This window comes from Choloepus didactylus, chromosome 1, assembly GCF_015220235.1.
Source record: "Choloepus didactylus isolate mChoDid1 chromosome 1, mChoDid1.pri, whole genome shotgun sequence".
In the NCBI taxonomy this organism is placed as follows: domain Eukaryota; kingdom Metazoa; phylum Chordata; class Mammalia; order Pilosa; family Megalonychidae; genus Choloepus; species Choloepus didactylus.
This window is the reverse complement of record NC_051307.1, coordinates 205171123-205185770: the sequence shown is the minus strand read 5'-3', so window position 1 is coordinate 205185770 and position 14648 is coordinate 205171123. Positions and strand designations below refer to the sequence as shown.

General features: G+C 58.6%; 1 protein-coding gene across 3 annotated transcripts in view; it reads right to left on the bottom strand.

Moving 5' to 3' along the window:
- The window catches only part of DNAH1 (dynein axonemal heavy chain 1), a 104789-nt gene that overhangs the window by 9202 nt on the left and 80939 nt on the right, over nt 1-14648 (bottom strand). For 2 of the 3 annotated variants that reach the window (XM_037797757.1, XM_037797759.1), the window contains 17 exons: nt 14274-14414; nt 14033-14193; nt 13531-13688; nt 13006-13179; nt 12147-12185; nt 9465-9643; nt 8250-8480; nt 7657-7853; nt 7054-7189; nt 5927-6135; nt 5569-5740; nt 4188-4379; nt 3681-3791; nt 2858-3043; nt 2302-2493; nt 923-1090; nt 308-823 (listed from right to left, as the gene is read on the bottom strand). In XM_037797757.1, coding sequence (XP_037653685.1) covers nt 308-823; nt 923-1090; nt 2302-2493; nt 2858-3043; nt 3681-3791; nt 4188-4379; nt 5569-5740; nt 5927-6135; nt 7054-7189; nt 7657-7853; nt 8250-8480; nt 9465-9643; nt 12147-12185; nt 13006-13179; nt 13531-13688; nt 14033-14193; nt 14274-14414 — 3162 coding nt within the window. The remainder of the gene's footprint in view (nt 1-307; nt 824-922; nt 1091-2301; nt 2494-2857; nt 3044-3680; nt 3792-4187; nt 4380-5568; nt 5741-5926; nt 6136-7053; nt 7190-7656; nt 7854-8249; nt 8481-9464; nt 9644-12146; nt 12186-13005; nt 13180-13530; nt 13689-14032; nt 14194-14273; nt 14415-14648) is intronic. The other variant, XM_037797756.1, reaches the window with a different exon arrangement.

Genomic DNA, 14648 nt, shown 5'->3' with positions numbered 1-14648 from the left:
GGCCTCCATAAACCTCAGTCCCTCTCTGTGAAGTGGGGATAATAACAACTCCCACCCATGCTGAGAACAGTGCCAGGCACACAAGTGTGAGCTCTTGTATTTCCCCACTGGCAGGCCAGCTCTGAAGGTGGGTATTCGGGCTGTTTCATTCATTGGAACAGCACCTGGCCCAGAGTGGCTGCCTGATGAGTGTTTGTTGAATAAATGAGGAAGTGAGGGAAGAGCAGACCCGCAGGCTGTCCCTGGTGGAGGTGAGGCCTCAAGGAAGAAGGACCCACCTTTGGGAGTCAGGGCCAGGGCTCCTCACCGTGAAGGGGCCCAGGTAAGCCACGAAGCCGGCGGCCACCAGCACGTTGCCAGAGATGTTGTCGAGCATGTGCTCCAGGTTCTCCACCGTGTCTTGCCAGCGCACCCTCTCATCTGACAGCCCGTTGATAAGCTGCAGAGGCAGCCCTTGGGATGGGCTCCAGGGACTGGGCCAGAGCCTGGGGCTCACCCTAACCAGTGCAGCCCCTGGGCTGCCGGGGAGAGCTTGTGGGCAGCCACCCAGAACCCATGGCCCTGGGCCCCCCCTCCAGCCTGTCTGGGATGCACCACCGCCACGGGGTCCGCCTGGGGGAAGCAGACCCACCTTGTCTGCACGCCCCAGCCTCTGCTCGCACTGCTCGCACTTCAGTTCCAGATCCTCCTTCTTGGCGATGCATTCTCGGTACTTGGCCTGCATGGTGGCGATGCCATCTTCCACCTCACACAGGCGCTGCTTCGCCTCCTCCAGGATCCTCTGTGTCACCTCCAGGTCGTCCTGGGCCTCCCGCAGGGCTTGCTGCAGGCAGAGGGTGCAGGGCCAGCTTGATGAGTGTCCCTGGGGAGGGGAGACTGGGTGGGAAGCCCCCCACCCTGCCCAGCTCTACCTGGCCCTCACCCGCTTGGGTTCCACGGCCTTGGCCACGAAGTGGTACTTGTGCATGGCGCGCACCCACTGGCAGATGGAGGTGCAGGCCTTGGACACCTTGGCGATGGCGGCCGGCTGGAACTCTTCATTGTCGATGTAGGGCTGGATGGCTTTGATCACCGTCTCCCCAATGTTGTCCTGGGGTGGGAACCATGCGCCTCAGGAGGCTGTTTCCCAGGGAGGATGGGGGAGGGGTCTGCTGGGCCCAAGGGGCCTGCTGAGGGACACCCTGATCCTGCTTCTATGCCCCATGGCCCATGCGGGCCTCTCAGCGCAGGTCTTTTTCCTTGAGGGAAAAAACACAACCCAGAAAGGTGGGCTAGAAAAGGAACATCTATGTTCCCAGGTTTTCAAAGAATATGATTGGAGATGTACTTGGGGATGGACAGCAGCCTTGGGATTTGATAATACACAGACCCATTTAAAACCCATTTAATGACAAAGGCTGCTTCCTGAGAGTAAGGCAGGAGTGGAGATGAGTGAGTGCTGATTCCTGACCAGGTGCTGATCCCTGACTAGGCTCATGTTCAAGGGTAATAATTCCCCCCATGCCGAGAGCCCACCACACCCCCTGGGGCACTTGTTCCCAAGTATCTGCATTGCTGACAAGCTACCAGTGACCAGAGCCTGAGCACCAGCCAGCCTTGCGCACTCCTGGCTTGGATACTTCTCTCCGAGGGGCTTAATCAGGCCTGTGGGGCTTCTGGTTTCTAGTCTGATGGAAGAGGATGAGAGATGGGGAAACCCACAGGGACTCCAGCACTGTCAAGATGGGCCATGGTCTCCACCCTCCCCCTGTGGCACCCAGGTGGTAGGGTTAGCCCCTGTGGGACAGGCAGCCGCCTGGACTAGAGAGGGGCCCTCCAAGGGGGCTGTGCACTCCAGGCTGACCAAACCATGGCCCAGACCCTGAGAGACACATGCCTGTGGACACTGAGAGCCCAGATGGACAGACAGAGAAACCCAGAGACAGGTGGAGGAAGCTGAGGCCAAGGGAGAGAGGGGATGGCCAAGGCGACAAGGGTCTCAGGGAGGAAAGGGCACAAAAGAGGATGCACAGGCTGCAGAGTCTCAGAGCTACTATGGGTGATGCTCTATGGTGCCCAGGAGCCTGTCCAGGGCCCAGTTTCCTCAATTCCCATCTGTCAGTGGGTCTGCCAGTCAAACCTGCCAGACCAAGAGCTCCTTTGGGGCCAGGAGCTGGTCCCAGCTGGCTGTGTGAAGCGGTGGTGGTGAGGCAGGCAGAGACTGGATGGAGACAGCAGCACACCTAGGCCCCATCATGGGGCAGGCTCCTTTCCCAGCTTCTTTGCCCCATTGGGCCCTGCCCAGGGGCCTCTCAAGCTTACCTTGTCGAACTTGAAGAGGCCCTCGAGGAATCGACCAGGGTCCTGCAGCAACCCCTTGCCTGGCTCCCAGTAGTCATCCACCTTGGAGCCTGGCTTCTCTCCAGGCACCTTTTTGGGCTTGATGCCCTTCATGATACACATGGCTTCGATGACCAGCTTCACACCTGGAGGTGGCCGCTGCATGGCACGCACCTGTGGGCCGGGCCGGGGGTGGGCAAGGGAGAAGCCCATCACCAAGTGGGTATCCCCAGGCAGAGATAGCACCAGACCAGGCAAGCCCCACCAACCAAGTCCCCTCCACCACCACAGGATCAAGGCCACACCTGGAGATCCTCCAAGGTCTGCCTCAGCCTGTGGCTCTCTTACCCAGGCCTGGTCACAGGGTCCTGGAGGCTCTCCCCATGCCCCTACTTGGGCCCTGGGGCTGGTATAGGGAGGGCCTGGCAGGAGGCTGGGTTCTGGCTCTAGTTCTCCCCTCACCTCTTGGCACATGGCTCCCAAGGGATATGTTGAGGGAGGGCCTGGGAGTTAGCACCCAGGAGGGCTGGCCACCCACCTCGGTCACGTCATTCTTGTTGAGGTTGCGCAGGCTGGCCAGGGCTGCATCCAGGGCTGGCAGTGCCTCATCCAGATCTTTCTGGGCATCATCAGCGATAGCTTGGGCTTTTCTGGCCTTCTCATTGGCCTTGATCTCCTCTGCCTGCACTGAATTCCGGGTCTCTTCGGCAATGGCTGTGTCTACCTGTGGGTGGGAGGCAGGGAGCGCCTGGGCAGCTCTGGGGGCCAGGGGCAGGGACTGACATGCCCCCCTCCCCTTTCTCCTCTCTGTATCCCAGTCTCCCTAGATGGGAGCTGTGATGGGCCACAAAGATCTGGGAGTGCCAGGAGCCCCTTCTGCATCCTGATTGCTCACTAGTGTCCTGAGCAGGGGGCTCAGGACTTTACATGCTTGATCGTAGCTGTCCATGGAGTAGGGCAGCACCCTAAGCCCATGGGGTGCCTTCATGCACGACAGAAAAAGGTACCCCTTCCACAAATTCCTTCTTCCCCATCTGCTGGGAAGTTTTTCAATACACTGACTTCGTAGAGCAAGACACTTGAACACTTCTGCCAGAAAGCTGTTATAATGAAAACACAAACCTATGATGTCTACTGCAGGGCCTCATGCCAGGCAGAATCTGCCTCACTCTTTTCCTGTATCTGCTGCCCAGTGCACTGCCTGGCTTAGAATAGGTTCTGATCAAGCATTTGTTGAATAAACAGAGACTAAACAACTTGCCGAGGGCAGGCAGCTACCAATCTTGTGGTGGTATCGGGTGGGGCGAGGATCCTCAGACAGGGTCAGGGATCGGGGAGGCGGCCCGCGGAGCACCCCCGACCTTGATCTGCTCCATAGTGAGTGCGGTGTCCTTGGCAGCCTCCTCCAGCAGGGGGCGCATGATCTCCAGCTCCCCTTGCATCTTGGCCACATCCTCAGAAGTGCGCAGCAGCTGGAGTTGGGTGGGGGGCGGGAAAGAGGGGGAAACAGGTGTGAGAGGGGACCAGAGAGAGAGCTGGACTTAGGAGTGCCAGGGAGGGGGCCCCGTAGGGTGGCCTAATTCATAAGTGAGAGGCAGCTTCTGAGGGTACCATCAGCACAGGCTGCCCAGAGGACCCAAGAGGAAGGGGCTCAGTCCCTTGAGTGTCTGTGGATGTCCTGCTTTGGCCTTGTCCTTGACTGGCAGCTTTTGCTCTTGTGATGAGGGAGGAAGCTTCCCGTTTAAACACCGTGTGCTGTGGTTAGGAAGGCTGGGCCGGGCCACCCTGGCCTCGAGTGTTTGGGGGCAACCAAGTGGGCAGAGCCACAGGCCGCTAGCTATTGTTCACAGGCTTCCTTCAAGGCCCACCTTGTCGAGACCACTCTTCATGCGGTTCTTGGCAGTTTTCAGCTCCTGTTTCTTCTGCCCAATGAGGGTGGAGAAGATGTTGAGCAATTCCAGGTAGCTCTTGGGGGTCACGTAGTTGTGGCGGGCCAGCTCAGCCAGGTACTCGGCACACTTCTTGGCCACCGACTGGTGGATATGCACACACACCTGAATCTGTGGGGAGGAGAGACCACTGATGCCAGCTTCTTAGAACCCAGCACAGATGGGACACCGGGAGTGCCATGGAAGCCTCCGCAGCCTGGTCCCAAGGAGGGAGCCATGGGCAGGAAACTCGAGGCCCTTCATGCTCACTATGGGGACTGAATCACGCCACCCCCACCCCCAAGGCATGTTCAGGTCTAAACCCCTGGTCCTGTGGCTGTGAACCCATTTGTAAATAGGACCTTTGAAGATGTTATTAGTTAAGGTACCCAAACTGAATGAGGGTGGGCCTTAGCCCAATATGGCTGAAGTTCTTTTAAGCAAAGGAAATTGGACACAGAAAGAGAGAAGCCATGGAAAGCAAGAAGCTGGAAGTAATGGGACCTGGAAGAGAAAGAAGACACTTCCTGTTTGCACTGGCATGTGACAGAAAAGCCAAGGACACAAGGATCACAGCAGCCAGCCCCAGAAACTATCACTTGACTGATGCCTTGATTTTGGGCCCCCCCTAGCCTCAAAACCTCCTAGCCAAAAAATTCTGTTGTTAAAGACAACCCATTATGCGTTATTTATTTTAGCAGCTAGGGAAATAAGACCCTCACTCTCCTGTGATCCCCTCACAACCTCCACGTCAAGGTCACCTAGTTTGCAGATGAAAGACCCAAGGCCTAGAGAAGTCAAAGGACTTTCTCAAGGTCACACAGCTGTTAAGGACAGAGCTGGCTTTGAACAAAGACCCAGGGGTCTCTCAGTTGTGAACCCAGTGCCCTTGTCATAGCCCCATGACCTTCCTCTCCCTGATAGGCCTCCTTGGAGGTCAGAGCTGGGCAGAGAAATGTTGGTTCAGCCTGCTTCTCAGCCCCAATGACCACCACTCTTTCAAGTTGAGTCAGATGAATCTATCCCCACCCCCCACCTGTGGCCTCCAGGTTTGTGTGAGAGGCTCTTAGAAGAAAACTGCCAAAGAGCCCTCAGGGAATAAGAGAAAAAGCCACCCTTTAACTATCGGCCCACCCTGATGACTATGGGGGTCCCCATATTTTACAGATGAGGAATCTGAGGCTTAGACACATTCTACTACCTACCCAAAGGCTTACAGTCACTGGAAGATGGGCGTCTCACCCAGGCCTTTATGACCCTGTGCCCAAACCAGAAACCAAGCAGCTCCCCTTGAGGGCTTGCTTCTCACCAAGGAACCTACCAGTCCTTCAATTACTTCAGAGGTGGCCTCCAGTTCTGAGATCTCATTCAGGAACATGGTGGCCACAGACTCCAGGGCCTCTGTTGGCCATTCGTTAAACCAGTCGATGGTACAGCAGTTGACCAGGGAGGGGAACTGCCTCAGGCGAGCTCGGAAGACCTCTCCGATGGGGCTGGGGGCCAGGGTTCCAAATGAGGCCAAGACACCAACTCAGAACCCCAGGAACCCTGGCATTGGTGGGGACCATGCCAAGGGCATGGCAGCCGGGGCCCAGTGGCAAAGTACCCAGGCCTCCAGCTACCCTGGGGTCAGCCCCCCACTGCCCAGCCCTGCGCCTCTGCATGACAGCTGCCTGCACCTCATGCACAGCACCACGTGGATGTTGCTGCGCACGCGCCCGGTGTAGGCAGCCATGAGGTTGGCCTTGGTGGGCTGCAGGCCCTGCTCCTGAATATAGGGCCGCATAGTGTTGACAATCTGGTCCTGCTCTTCGGGGTTGTAGAGGTTGGGAATGTCACCCGAGTTCAGGACATTGTTGATGTCTTCCAGGAAGGATTCGTTCTTGATCTGGGGAGGAAGAAGGGATGGGCCAGCTAAGCTTTGATGATGTCCCCCAGGTCGGGCTCCATACTACAGTTTCTCTGGACCCTCACAAGAGTCCCACTGTATAGACCATGCAACTGAGGCTCAGATAGGACCAGGGCACACCAGTGACTTCCTAAGTCAAGGGTCCAGGACTTGTGTCCACGCCTGCCCTCCTGCAGCCCCTGATACCATCCCTAGGCTGTAGAAGGGCCCAGCGTCATGGCTAGGAGAGGTGGTGTCTTCCTCCTCCCTTTCCAGACTTCTCTGTGCCTCCATTTACTCTCCTGAGGAAATCATGGAATGGGTAGAAATGGGTTCTTGCCAACTTGTATGGCCAGGGCCTGGTCTCTGCCAGAGGGCACCTTGCTGTCCTATCTCAGTGGCTGCCAGAAGGGAGCTATGGAATAGGGGCAGGGCTGGGAGCAGAGGGGCCCTTGGCTCAGGGTGGGGCACATTCCCAAGCTCCAGTCTAGGCCCAAATCTGACCACAAGCCAGTCTTAAGTGCTGCTTCGTCTGTGGCCCAGAGCCACAACCTCTCTTTCTTTCAGAGACTTGGGGAGACACCTCATGCCTAGAGGGCCCAGATGGAGCAACCCCCAAGAGGTGAGCCATGGATACCCACACCAAAACTTCAGGTACCTGTCCTGTGGTCCTTGAGGTGGAAGCCATCGGCTAGCAAGTGAGGGGTCACCTGTGGTTGACCATGCTGCCCGAGTAATGAGCTACCCTCCCTTAGCTCTGGGAGGCTGGGTTTGGTCCCCAAACTGCCCACCTGGGGCCCTGCCTGCTCTCGACAGTCCCTCTTGGGGTCTGCTCCAACCAACAGTGACCTGGGCTCCAAGCCCTGACCCCCTTGCAGGATGTGCCCTGAACCCCACCGCTGCCCGCCATAGTGGTACCTGGGTGTCTGAGAACAGGAAAGTGATGGGAAGGTTCTGCAGGCCAGCCTTGAGCAGGACCCTCTTGACATCCTCACGCCACTCAGTCATGCCGTAGTTTTTGGATAGCTCAATCTGGAAGCACTCATACTCGGCCCTAAAGGCAGGAGTTTGGGTCGGGGCATGCCAGGAACTTGGGGCCAGGTGCTGAAGGGCTGGTGGGTGCCCACATCCCACCCTGGCCATCTAGAGGTCATCTTGCTCCCATGATGGGCAGACCAGCAGACTCTCCAGGCCCAGAGTCCTTTGCCCAAGCTGTTCCCTCACCCTGGAATGCTTTCCCTTCCACCTTCCCAGCTCCAATTGTGAGGCCAGACTCACAGTCACCTCCTCTAAGAAGCCCTCCTAGATGACTGTGGCTATACCTCCCTCCCTGCAGCACCACAGGGCACAGCTGCTGCCTCTCCTCAGAGCCCAGGACTCCTTCCCAGTCCTTCCAGAAGCCCAGGCGCTCGGAGGATCTACTCAGGGCTGCCCCAAGCTTCCATCACTGTGGAAGAGCAGGGATGGAAACGACAATCTGCCACCTGCTGCCCCCTGCCCACCACGCCTGGGGACCCTCACATGTGTGAGGCGAGCCGAGTGAGGGAGCTGCGGCCGCTGCCACCCACGCCCAGCAGGAGCGCGTTGCCCAGAGCCTGGCGCAGGGTGCGGCTGATGCGGCAGATGTGGCTCATGGCATCCATGAAGAGGACCAGCCTCAGCTTGGCCGTGTTAATCTGGTTGTAGTCCTCCATGTGCTCCTGGATCACCTGCATCATCTAGGGGGCCAGGGGAGGAGGTGGGGAGAGCTGGGTTCCCCTCCGTCCCCAGGCAGGTGGACGCACCCTGACTGGCAGCTCAACCCCTCTCACGGCCGGGCCCGTGCCCCCTGTGATAGGAAGGCTGTTGGGCCTTGAGAAGCCAGTCTTCCTGAAGGAGGTGGGGAGAGCCTGCGAAGGACACCCCCAGGCCTGAGGGTCAGGGTCAGGGCCCTCCCCGCCTGTTCCCTCTGGGGTTCACCAGGAGGTCCTGATTCCAGGAACTTTCACCCAGTGGCCTGACTTTCTGGCCACAGCATGGTGGCCTTTCAGGAAGTGTGGGGCCCAGGGAGGCAGAGCAAGGAGGTCCCACCAGGGCTGGGGCACCAGGACAGGGGCCCAGGCTGGGCCCCCTACCTTTTTCTCGCTGGTGATGAGCTCGTAGGACTTGACGTCGGAGCCTGGAGACATGAAGTCTCCATAGAGGATGGGCTGGAAGGGGCAGACCTTGTCGAAGGCCACCTTCCAATGCTCCATGTGGCTCTCGAGGAGCTGGTCGAACCAGGTGCGGTCCTCCTCGTTCACCAGCCGGTCGCGGAACACGCGGCAGCTCTCGTGGTACCACAGTCGCAGCAGCTGCACCTTGTCCTGCAGCCGGCCCAGCATCACCAGTGTCTGTCCCCAGCCGCCTCTCCAAGTCCCCGGGGCAGGAGGGCGGGGGAATCCCTTAGCTGGGACCACGTGCAGGGGCTGCTTGCAGGCGTGTTGCTGACACTCAAGGACTGCATGAATCACACAGCACTGCCTGGGCCTCGCCAGCCACCCAGGGCCAGGCCCAGTTAGCCAAGTGCCTGCAGGGCACCTCCAAGTCATCACTTGCCCCCTCCCATGGCCCCTGTGGCTCCCCGACCCCAAGTCCAGGAGGGATGCCTCATTCTCCTTACACCCTGCCCATGTGTCACATCTAGTGACTGCCCCAGTCCCACTGACTTGCTGCCACTCCTGACCCAGCTTTCTTGTCTCTCCTTGGGTGACTGAAGGTCTCCTCGGGACCCTCTGGCCTCCTCTCTCGATGGCTTTGGTTCTGAGCTCAGCAAGGCCAGAGCCGGCTTCTGACCCATTCGTGCTCTCTCCCTGGCCCCGGGCTCCACACACACTGACTCATCCATTCCCCACGTGTGGGCTGAGGACTCTTCCAAAAGGCAAATCCGTCCCCCATCCCCCATGGCTCCCCATCACCCTCAGGACGAAGGCTGAGCTCTGTGCCCTGTGGGCCCACAGAGTCTGCCCCCACCCAGCACAACTGTCCACCCCATTCCAGGTCACTCTTCTGTTCTACCTACCGGGTGTCTCTGGTTCCTGGAAGGCACCGTGCTATCTCTACCCTCCAACTCTTTGCACATACAGGGCCTCCGCTGGAACTCTCTCTCTCCCCCGTCTACCCTGGCTCTCTCCTTTGTGCGATCCCCACCACAGCTGCCATCCCAGGCATCACGGGTTTGACCTTCAGATGGGACTCAGCTGCCCAAGTGCCTGCGAGGTCCCAGTCCCACTGGAAATGTGGGGCCAGGGAGGGCTGTGTAGGGGCGGGGGGAGGGGCGCACCCCAGGGAAGGGCCTGCTGGAGCCTTACCTCGACCTTGGCTGGGTCGGCCATGAGCATGCCCTGGAAGACCTTGGAGAGGTCCCTCAGATTGAAGGTGTAGTGGGACTTGGCCGGCGTGGGCAGCAGCTGGGAGGTGATGGTGGAGTACACCATGATGGTGGCTTCCACAAGGGGATTTGTGAGGTAGGCGATGTTGGGGGCCCCGGCTGTGGGAACAGGGCAGTGGGCCCAGGTCACACGGGCAGCTTCTTGGTCACACTTTGCAGATTCTAACCTCCCTGCCCTTGCTGGGCCTCAGCTCTCCCCTTGGATGCCATTTCCCCAGCTGGCAGGCTCAGATTCAACATCCTCTAGCCCCTCTTGGATGTTCCTCCCAAGTGAGGAGTACCCCACTCTCACTCCTCCTTTAACACCCCTCATTCCAGACCCAGCCTGTCAGCATGTTTGTGCCCTGGGGAATGGGGGCACTAGGGAGCCGGTGGTACCTAGGGCCCTTCTGGCCTGTGAGGGGTCATGGGCTCGCTGTTGGCCTCACGTGATCCTCACAGGCTTCGTGGAGCTCAGCCCTGGCCTTTGGGGCTCACCACCCACCCTGGACCTCCAGCCTGCATTTTTGCCACTAACAACCCATTTGCTCTTTGAAAAATATCTGATTCTTTTCTGGGCCCCAAGATTCTGTTGGTGGGAACTTGGGGCGGAGGGAGTCCCCAGAATGGGAAAGAAGGAAAGCGGGGGTAGGAGGGCTCACTGGCCCCAGAGTGGGGCTTGTTCATTAATGCAGGCACCATTCTAGGTCTTGGGGATCGAGGGTGACCCAAACAAACACATCCTTCCTCCTCAGCAGCTGACCTTCTCACAGGGCAGAGAGACTGTGAACAGGTCCCCAAGCAACACAGGCCGGGAGTGGGCGATGAGGGCTGCTGCGGGGAACCCACAGCGGGGCAGAGGTTGGGGGGGTGCCAGGGTTGGATGAGGGGGCAATTTTACACAACATGCAGGGAGAGGACTCATTGACAAGGGGAGCATTTGAGCAGAGACCTGAAGAAGTGAGAAGCAGCCACGCACGTAATGGGAAACAGCGAGGTCCGGGCAGAGGGACGGCGAGGAGGGGGCAGGTGGGGGCAGATGAGAGCCAAGCAGTGAGGAGGAGCAGACCGGGGCGGCTTTGCCTCCACAGTGGGGACCTGGGCTTTTGACTGGATGAGATGGCTGAGCAGAGGAGGGACATGTTCTAGCTTAAAGTTTTGATGGGGTCCCTGGGGCTGCAAATGGAGGAAGACTGTAAGAGGTGAAAGCAGAAGAGGGGAGCCCAGGGAGGGGCCTGCTGCAATAGGCAGGTGAGCGAGGATGGGGTGGTGGCAGGGGGTGGCGAGCAGAGGCCATATTTGAGGAGTATTCCCAAGGGAGAGCCAGTAAGGTCTCCTGACAGATCAGATGTGGGTGTGAGAGAAAGGGGAATGAGCACGAGGTCAGGGCTCTGTCCAGAGGAACTGGGAGGAAGGAGCTACTGTCACCTGGACGAGAAGAGTGTTGGGGGTGGGAGGGGCGACCAGGAGTTTGGTTTTGGACACATGAAATCTGAGCTGCCAAGGGGACTTCTGAGGGATGGTGTGGAGTTGGGGTTTAAGGGCAAGGTCTGGGCTGAGGACATGAACTTGGGTGTCATCAGCACCAAGATGGTGTTGCCAGCCAGGGGCGGGATGAGATTGTTGAGAAGAGAGCTGTTAAAGAAGAGAAGAGGGTGGAGACCAAGCCAACCTGAGAGGGGCGGCCTGGGAGGGCGGAGGGCCGGGAACGCCGCCCACAGCCCAGGACGAGCCTGAGAGCTGGCTTCTGGGTCTGGCTGAGTGGAGCACTCTCAGGGGAGTGGTGGGGGCTCATGGGAAAGTGGGAAGAGAGGGTTGGGGGCCAGCAGGAAGAGACGATGCTTCTGAGGAGTCTGCTGTCAAGGTGGTGGCCAGGGATGGGTGGGAAAGGGGCCAAGAGGGTTTGTTTTATCTTTTTGTTTGTAAGATGGGAGAGATCAGAATGCGTTTGTATGTTGCCGGAATGGTCCAGGGAAGAGGGGAATACTAGGGTTTTGTGGGAGAGAAGGGGAGGGGAGCCATGTCCCAGAGCAGGACAGAGGGGACTGGTTTCAGACCCAAGAGGAGGGGCTGGCCTCACGTGGGAGCAGGGAAGTTTGTTCCCACTAACAGGAGAGGACACAGCCACGAAAGAGGCCAGATGCAGGTAAGCAAGTGGATATGGAGGCCAAAAGAGGGAGTTGTCTTCTGATGGCCTCTATGGGTTTGGGGTAGAGTATGGTGGCAAGGAGAGGACGTGTGCAGCTCTCCCAGCTCTCCTGCATTCCTTGGAGGGGGCAGACACAAGCTTTCTTCTGAGCCTCCGGTTCTTTGCACAGGGTGGGAGATTGTTGGATTCCTTTATTCATTCATTCACCCTACACTTACTTTGTACCTATTACCCATCAGGCACTAAGCTCAGGCACGGAAGGACTGACAGCTAGATGAATGGATGAAGGAGCGCCTGGAGGCCGGCAGTGCTGGTCTGGTACCCAGCAACCCAAGAACCCCACAGGAGCCTGAGGATGGGTCACTGTGCCCCTCGTGTCCAGCCCACACCACAGCCATGGAGCCAGGACCTTATCCCGGGACTACACCCTTCCCCATCTAGGCCTTCCCTGGGCCCAGCCTGGGCGGTACTTACGCACAGGCTCCCGGTAGCTTTTTTCTCCAAGGAGTCCATCTAGAGTGTCATGGGAGAGACATGGGGCTCAGTTAGGAGGCTCCCTCACTGCCCACCTCTGCTGGCTGAGCCCAGCTGGGAAGCTCCCAGAGCAGCCACCCAACCACCCCTTCCTCAGGGTAACATGCCCCCACCCTGAAGCTGGACATGCAGGTAAATCCTGGCCTGTAGCCCCTGAAGGCAGGGCACGCCAGGCCAGAGGACGGAAGCCTGACTCCCGCCTCCCCCCCACCCCCAGCTAGCATGGTGCCAAGTGGAGCTCAAAGGTCAGAGTGTGTGTTGGGTGGGTGGGAGGTGGGCTGGGGGGAAACAGCATCCCAGGGAAGACTTTTCCCCAAGCCCCATGGAAGACCAGGGCCACCCTGTCTGTTCTATCTTAGTGGCTTTTCCTGATTTGTAAGACTAACATCCTTCCACCAGCATTTCTATGCAAGTGCTAACATACATGTGAATATATATGGGTGAGTGTACATATGTACTCATATGTATATCATATACCCAGCAAGCAGCATGTGCCAGGCTTCATGCCATATGCTCTACATGCAGTGTCTTACTTAACCCACATGACACGGGGGAGTGGGTACTGATCTCATTGCCCATTTTACAGATGGAGAGACTGAGGTGGAAAGGTTCACGAACTTGCCACAGGTAAAGTGGCTGAGTAAGTGGCGAAGCCAGGGTTGAGGTCAGTGGTTCAGCCGCTTCGCCCTATCCCGTGGCCACCTGCCTGCCCCTGGTGTGGTTTACCTGGCCTGGGCTTCTGCCTGTGCCCATGGCCTCCTGTGCCACAATGCTCCCGTCCCATCCCCTCTGCACTCACCCATCCAATGGCCCAGGATGGTGGAGAAGATGCGCTTCTTGCTGACCTCATCCATCTCGGCGAAGGACAGGTAGTTGAAGTGGCGTGTCAGCCGCGGGGTGATGGGGTTCCTGCCCCCGCCCGGGGGGCCCATGGCACAGACAAAGTTGATGTCCACCAGGTTCTTAAAGGTTCCTGGAACAAGGGCCGGAGGTGAGGAAGGGGTGCCTCGCCCAGGGCCACATTATGACCTTCCCAGGCCCTGGGCTCCTTTGCCTCCACGGGCCCCCACCTCCATAAAATAGGTAAAATTTTATTTTACAACTATATTGGTGTAAAGGCAAGTACATATTCTATAATTCAAACATTTTCTTTGACTAAAAAATTCATCTTTTCCCTGATTTTAGAGGAAATTAAAGCATTTCTGGGCCCCTAAAGGTGTGACGGGCCCCAGCCCCACGCCTGTTGCACCTGATGGAGATGCTGCGCGCCCCGGCCCTGCACACCCAGCGTGCACCCTGCTGCCCTGGCCTGGCCCACACGCACCGATGATCTTCCGGTCATACCAGCCGCCATGGTCCATCCACTGGCGCAGCAGCTCGATGGGCGGCTGGGCACCGTACGTCTCCAGGGCCGGCATGTTCAGGTCGTCAATGAAGAAGATGAAGTTGCGCCCCAGGGGGGGCCCAAACACACCCTTGCGCCTGCAGTGAGGGGCCGCGTGAGCCCAGTCCCTGGGGCTGACCCCAGTCGAGTCAGAGTCCATTCCAGGGGAGCCTTGCCTCGGAGGCAGATAGATAACAGGGGTAGCAGGTGTCTCAAAGGTCTCCCCACCCCACTCCCCACCTGGGTGCCCAGCCCGGAACGAGCACCCACTGAGAGACTCAGGAGTTCACCAAGGAAAGAAGGCTCTGAAGCAATCTGCAAGGGACCCTGGGGACCCTTGTTTCTGATGAACCCAGGAGCATAATTTGGGGGTGATGTGAAATAGCAGCTGGTTCGGCCCAGCTAGGGCATAGTGGGGCTGAGGAAGAAACGAGGTGCCTGCCTCTTGTCCAGCTTGCTGTCAATGAGGTCCTGGGTCTGGTTGGCCGAGGTGCGGGCCGAGAAGGTGAGGAAGTGGCTGATGTACTCCAGCGGCAGGTTCTTGAGGAGCTTGTCGGTGATGGTCAGAGTCTTTCCTGTGCCTGTGGGCCCGATGCACAGCACCTGGGGAGTGCACAGGCGGCTAGCCACGCCTGACCTGGGCCTGGGTGGGGGTGGGGGTGGGGGTGGGGCGGGGCACCCACGGGCTTGTGGTTGGTGAGCAGCATGTCCAGCAGGTAGGCCATCTGCGCGGTTTCCATGGTGGGCACGATGATGTCGCAGTAGTTGGTGTCCGGCATCATGGTGAAAGGAACTGAGGGGTCCATCCACCTCACCCACGAGACCTGGAACCGCAGATGACTCAGGGGATGAGGCTGGAGCTCCTGCACGCCCCACCCCTGGCTGTGGCCATGTTGCCAAATGCAGCAGTGGGCAAGGATCTGCACCACTGGGCCTTGGCAAGAGAGCCCAGGTGGGGGACTGCTTCTGACAATAATAGGAAGCCCCGGGCCCTGCTTGCTGAATGGGGTAGTGTCTCCCAGTACAAACCACCAGGAATGGGGAGCACTGTCTGCATA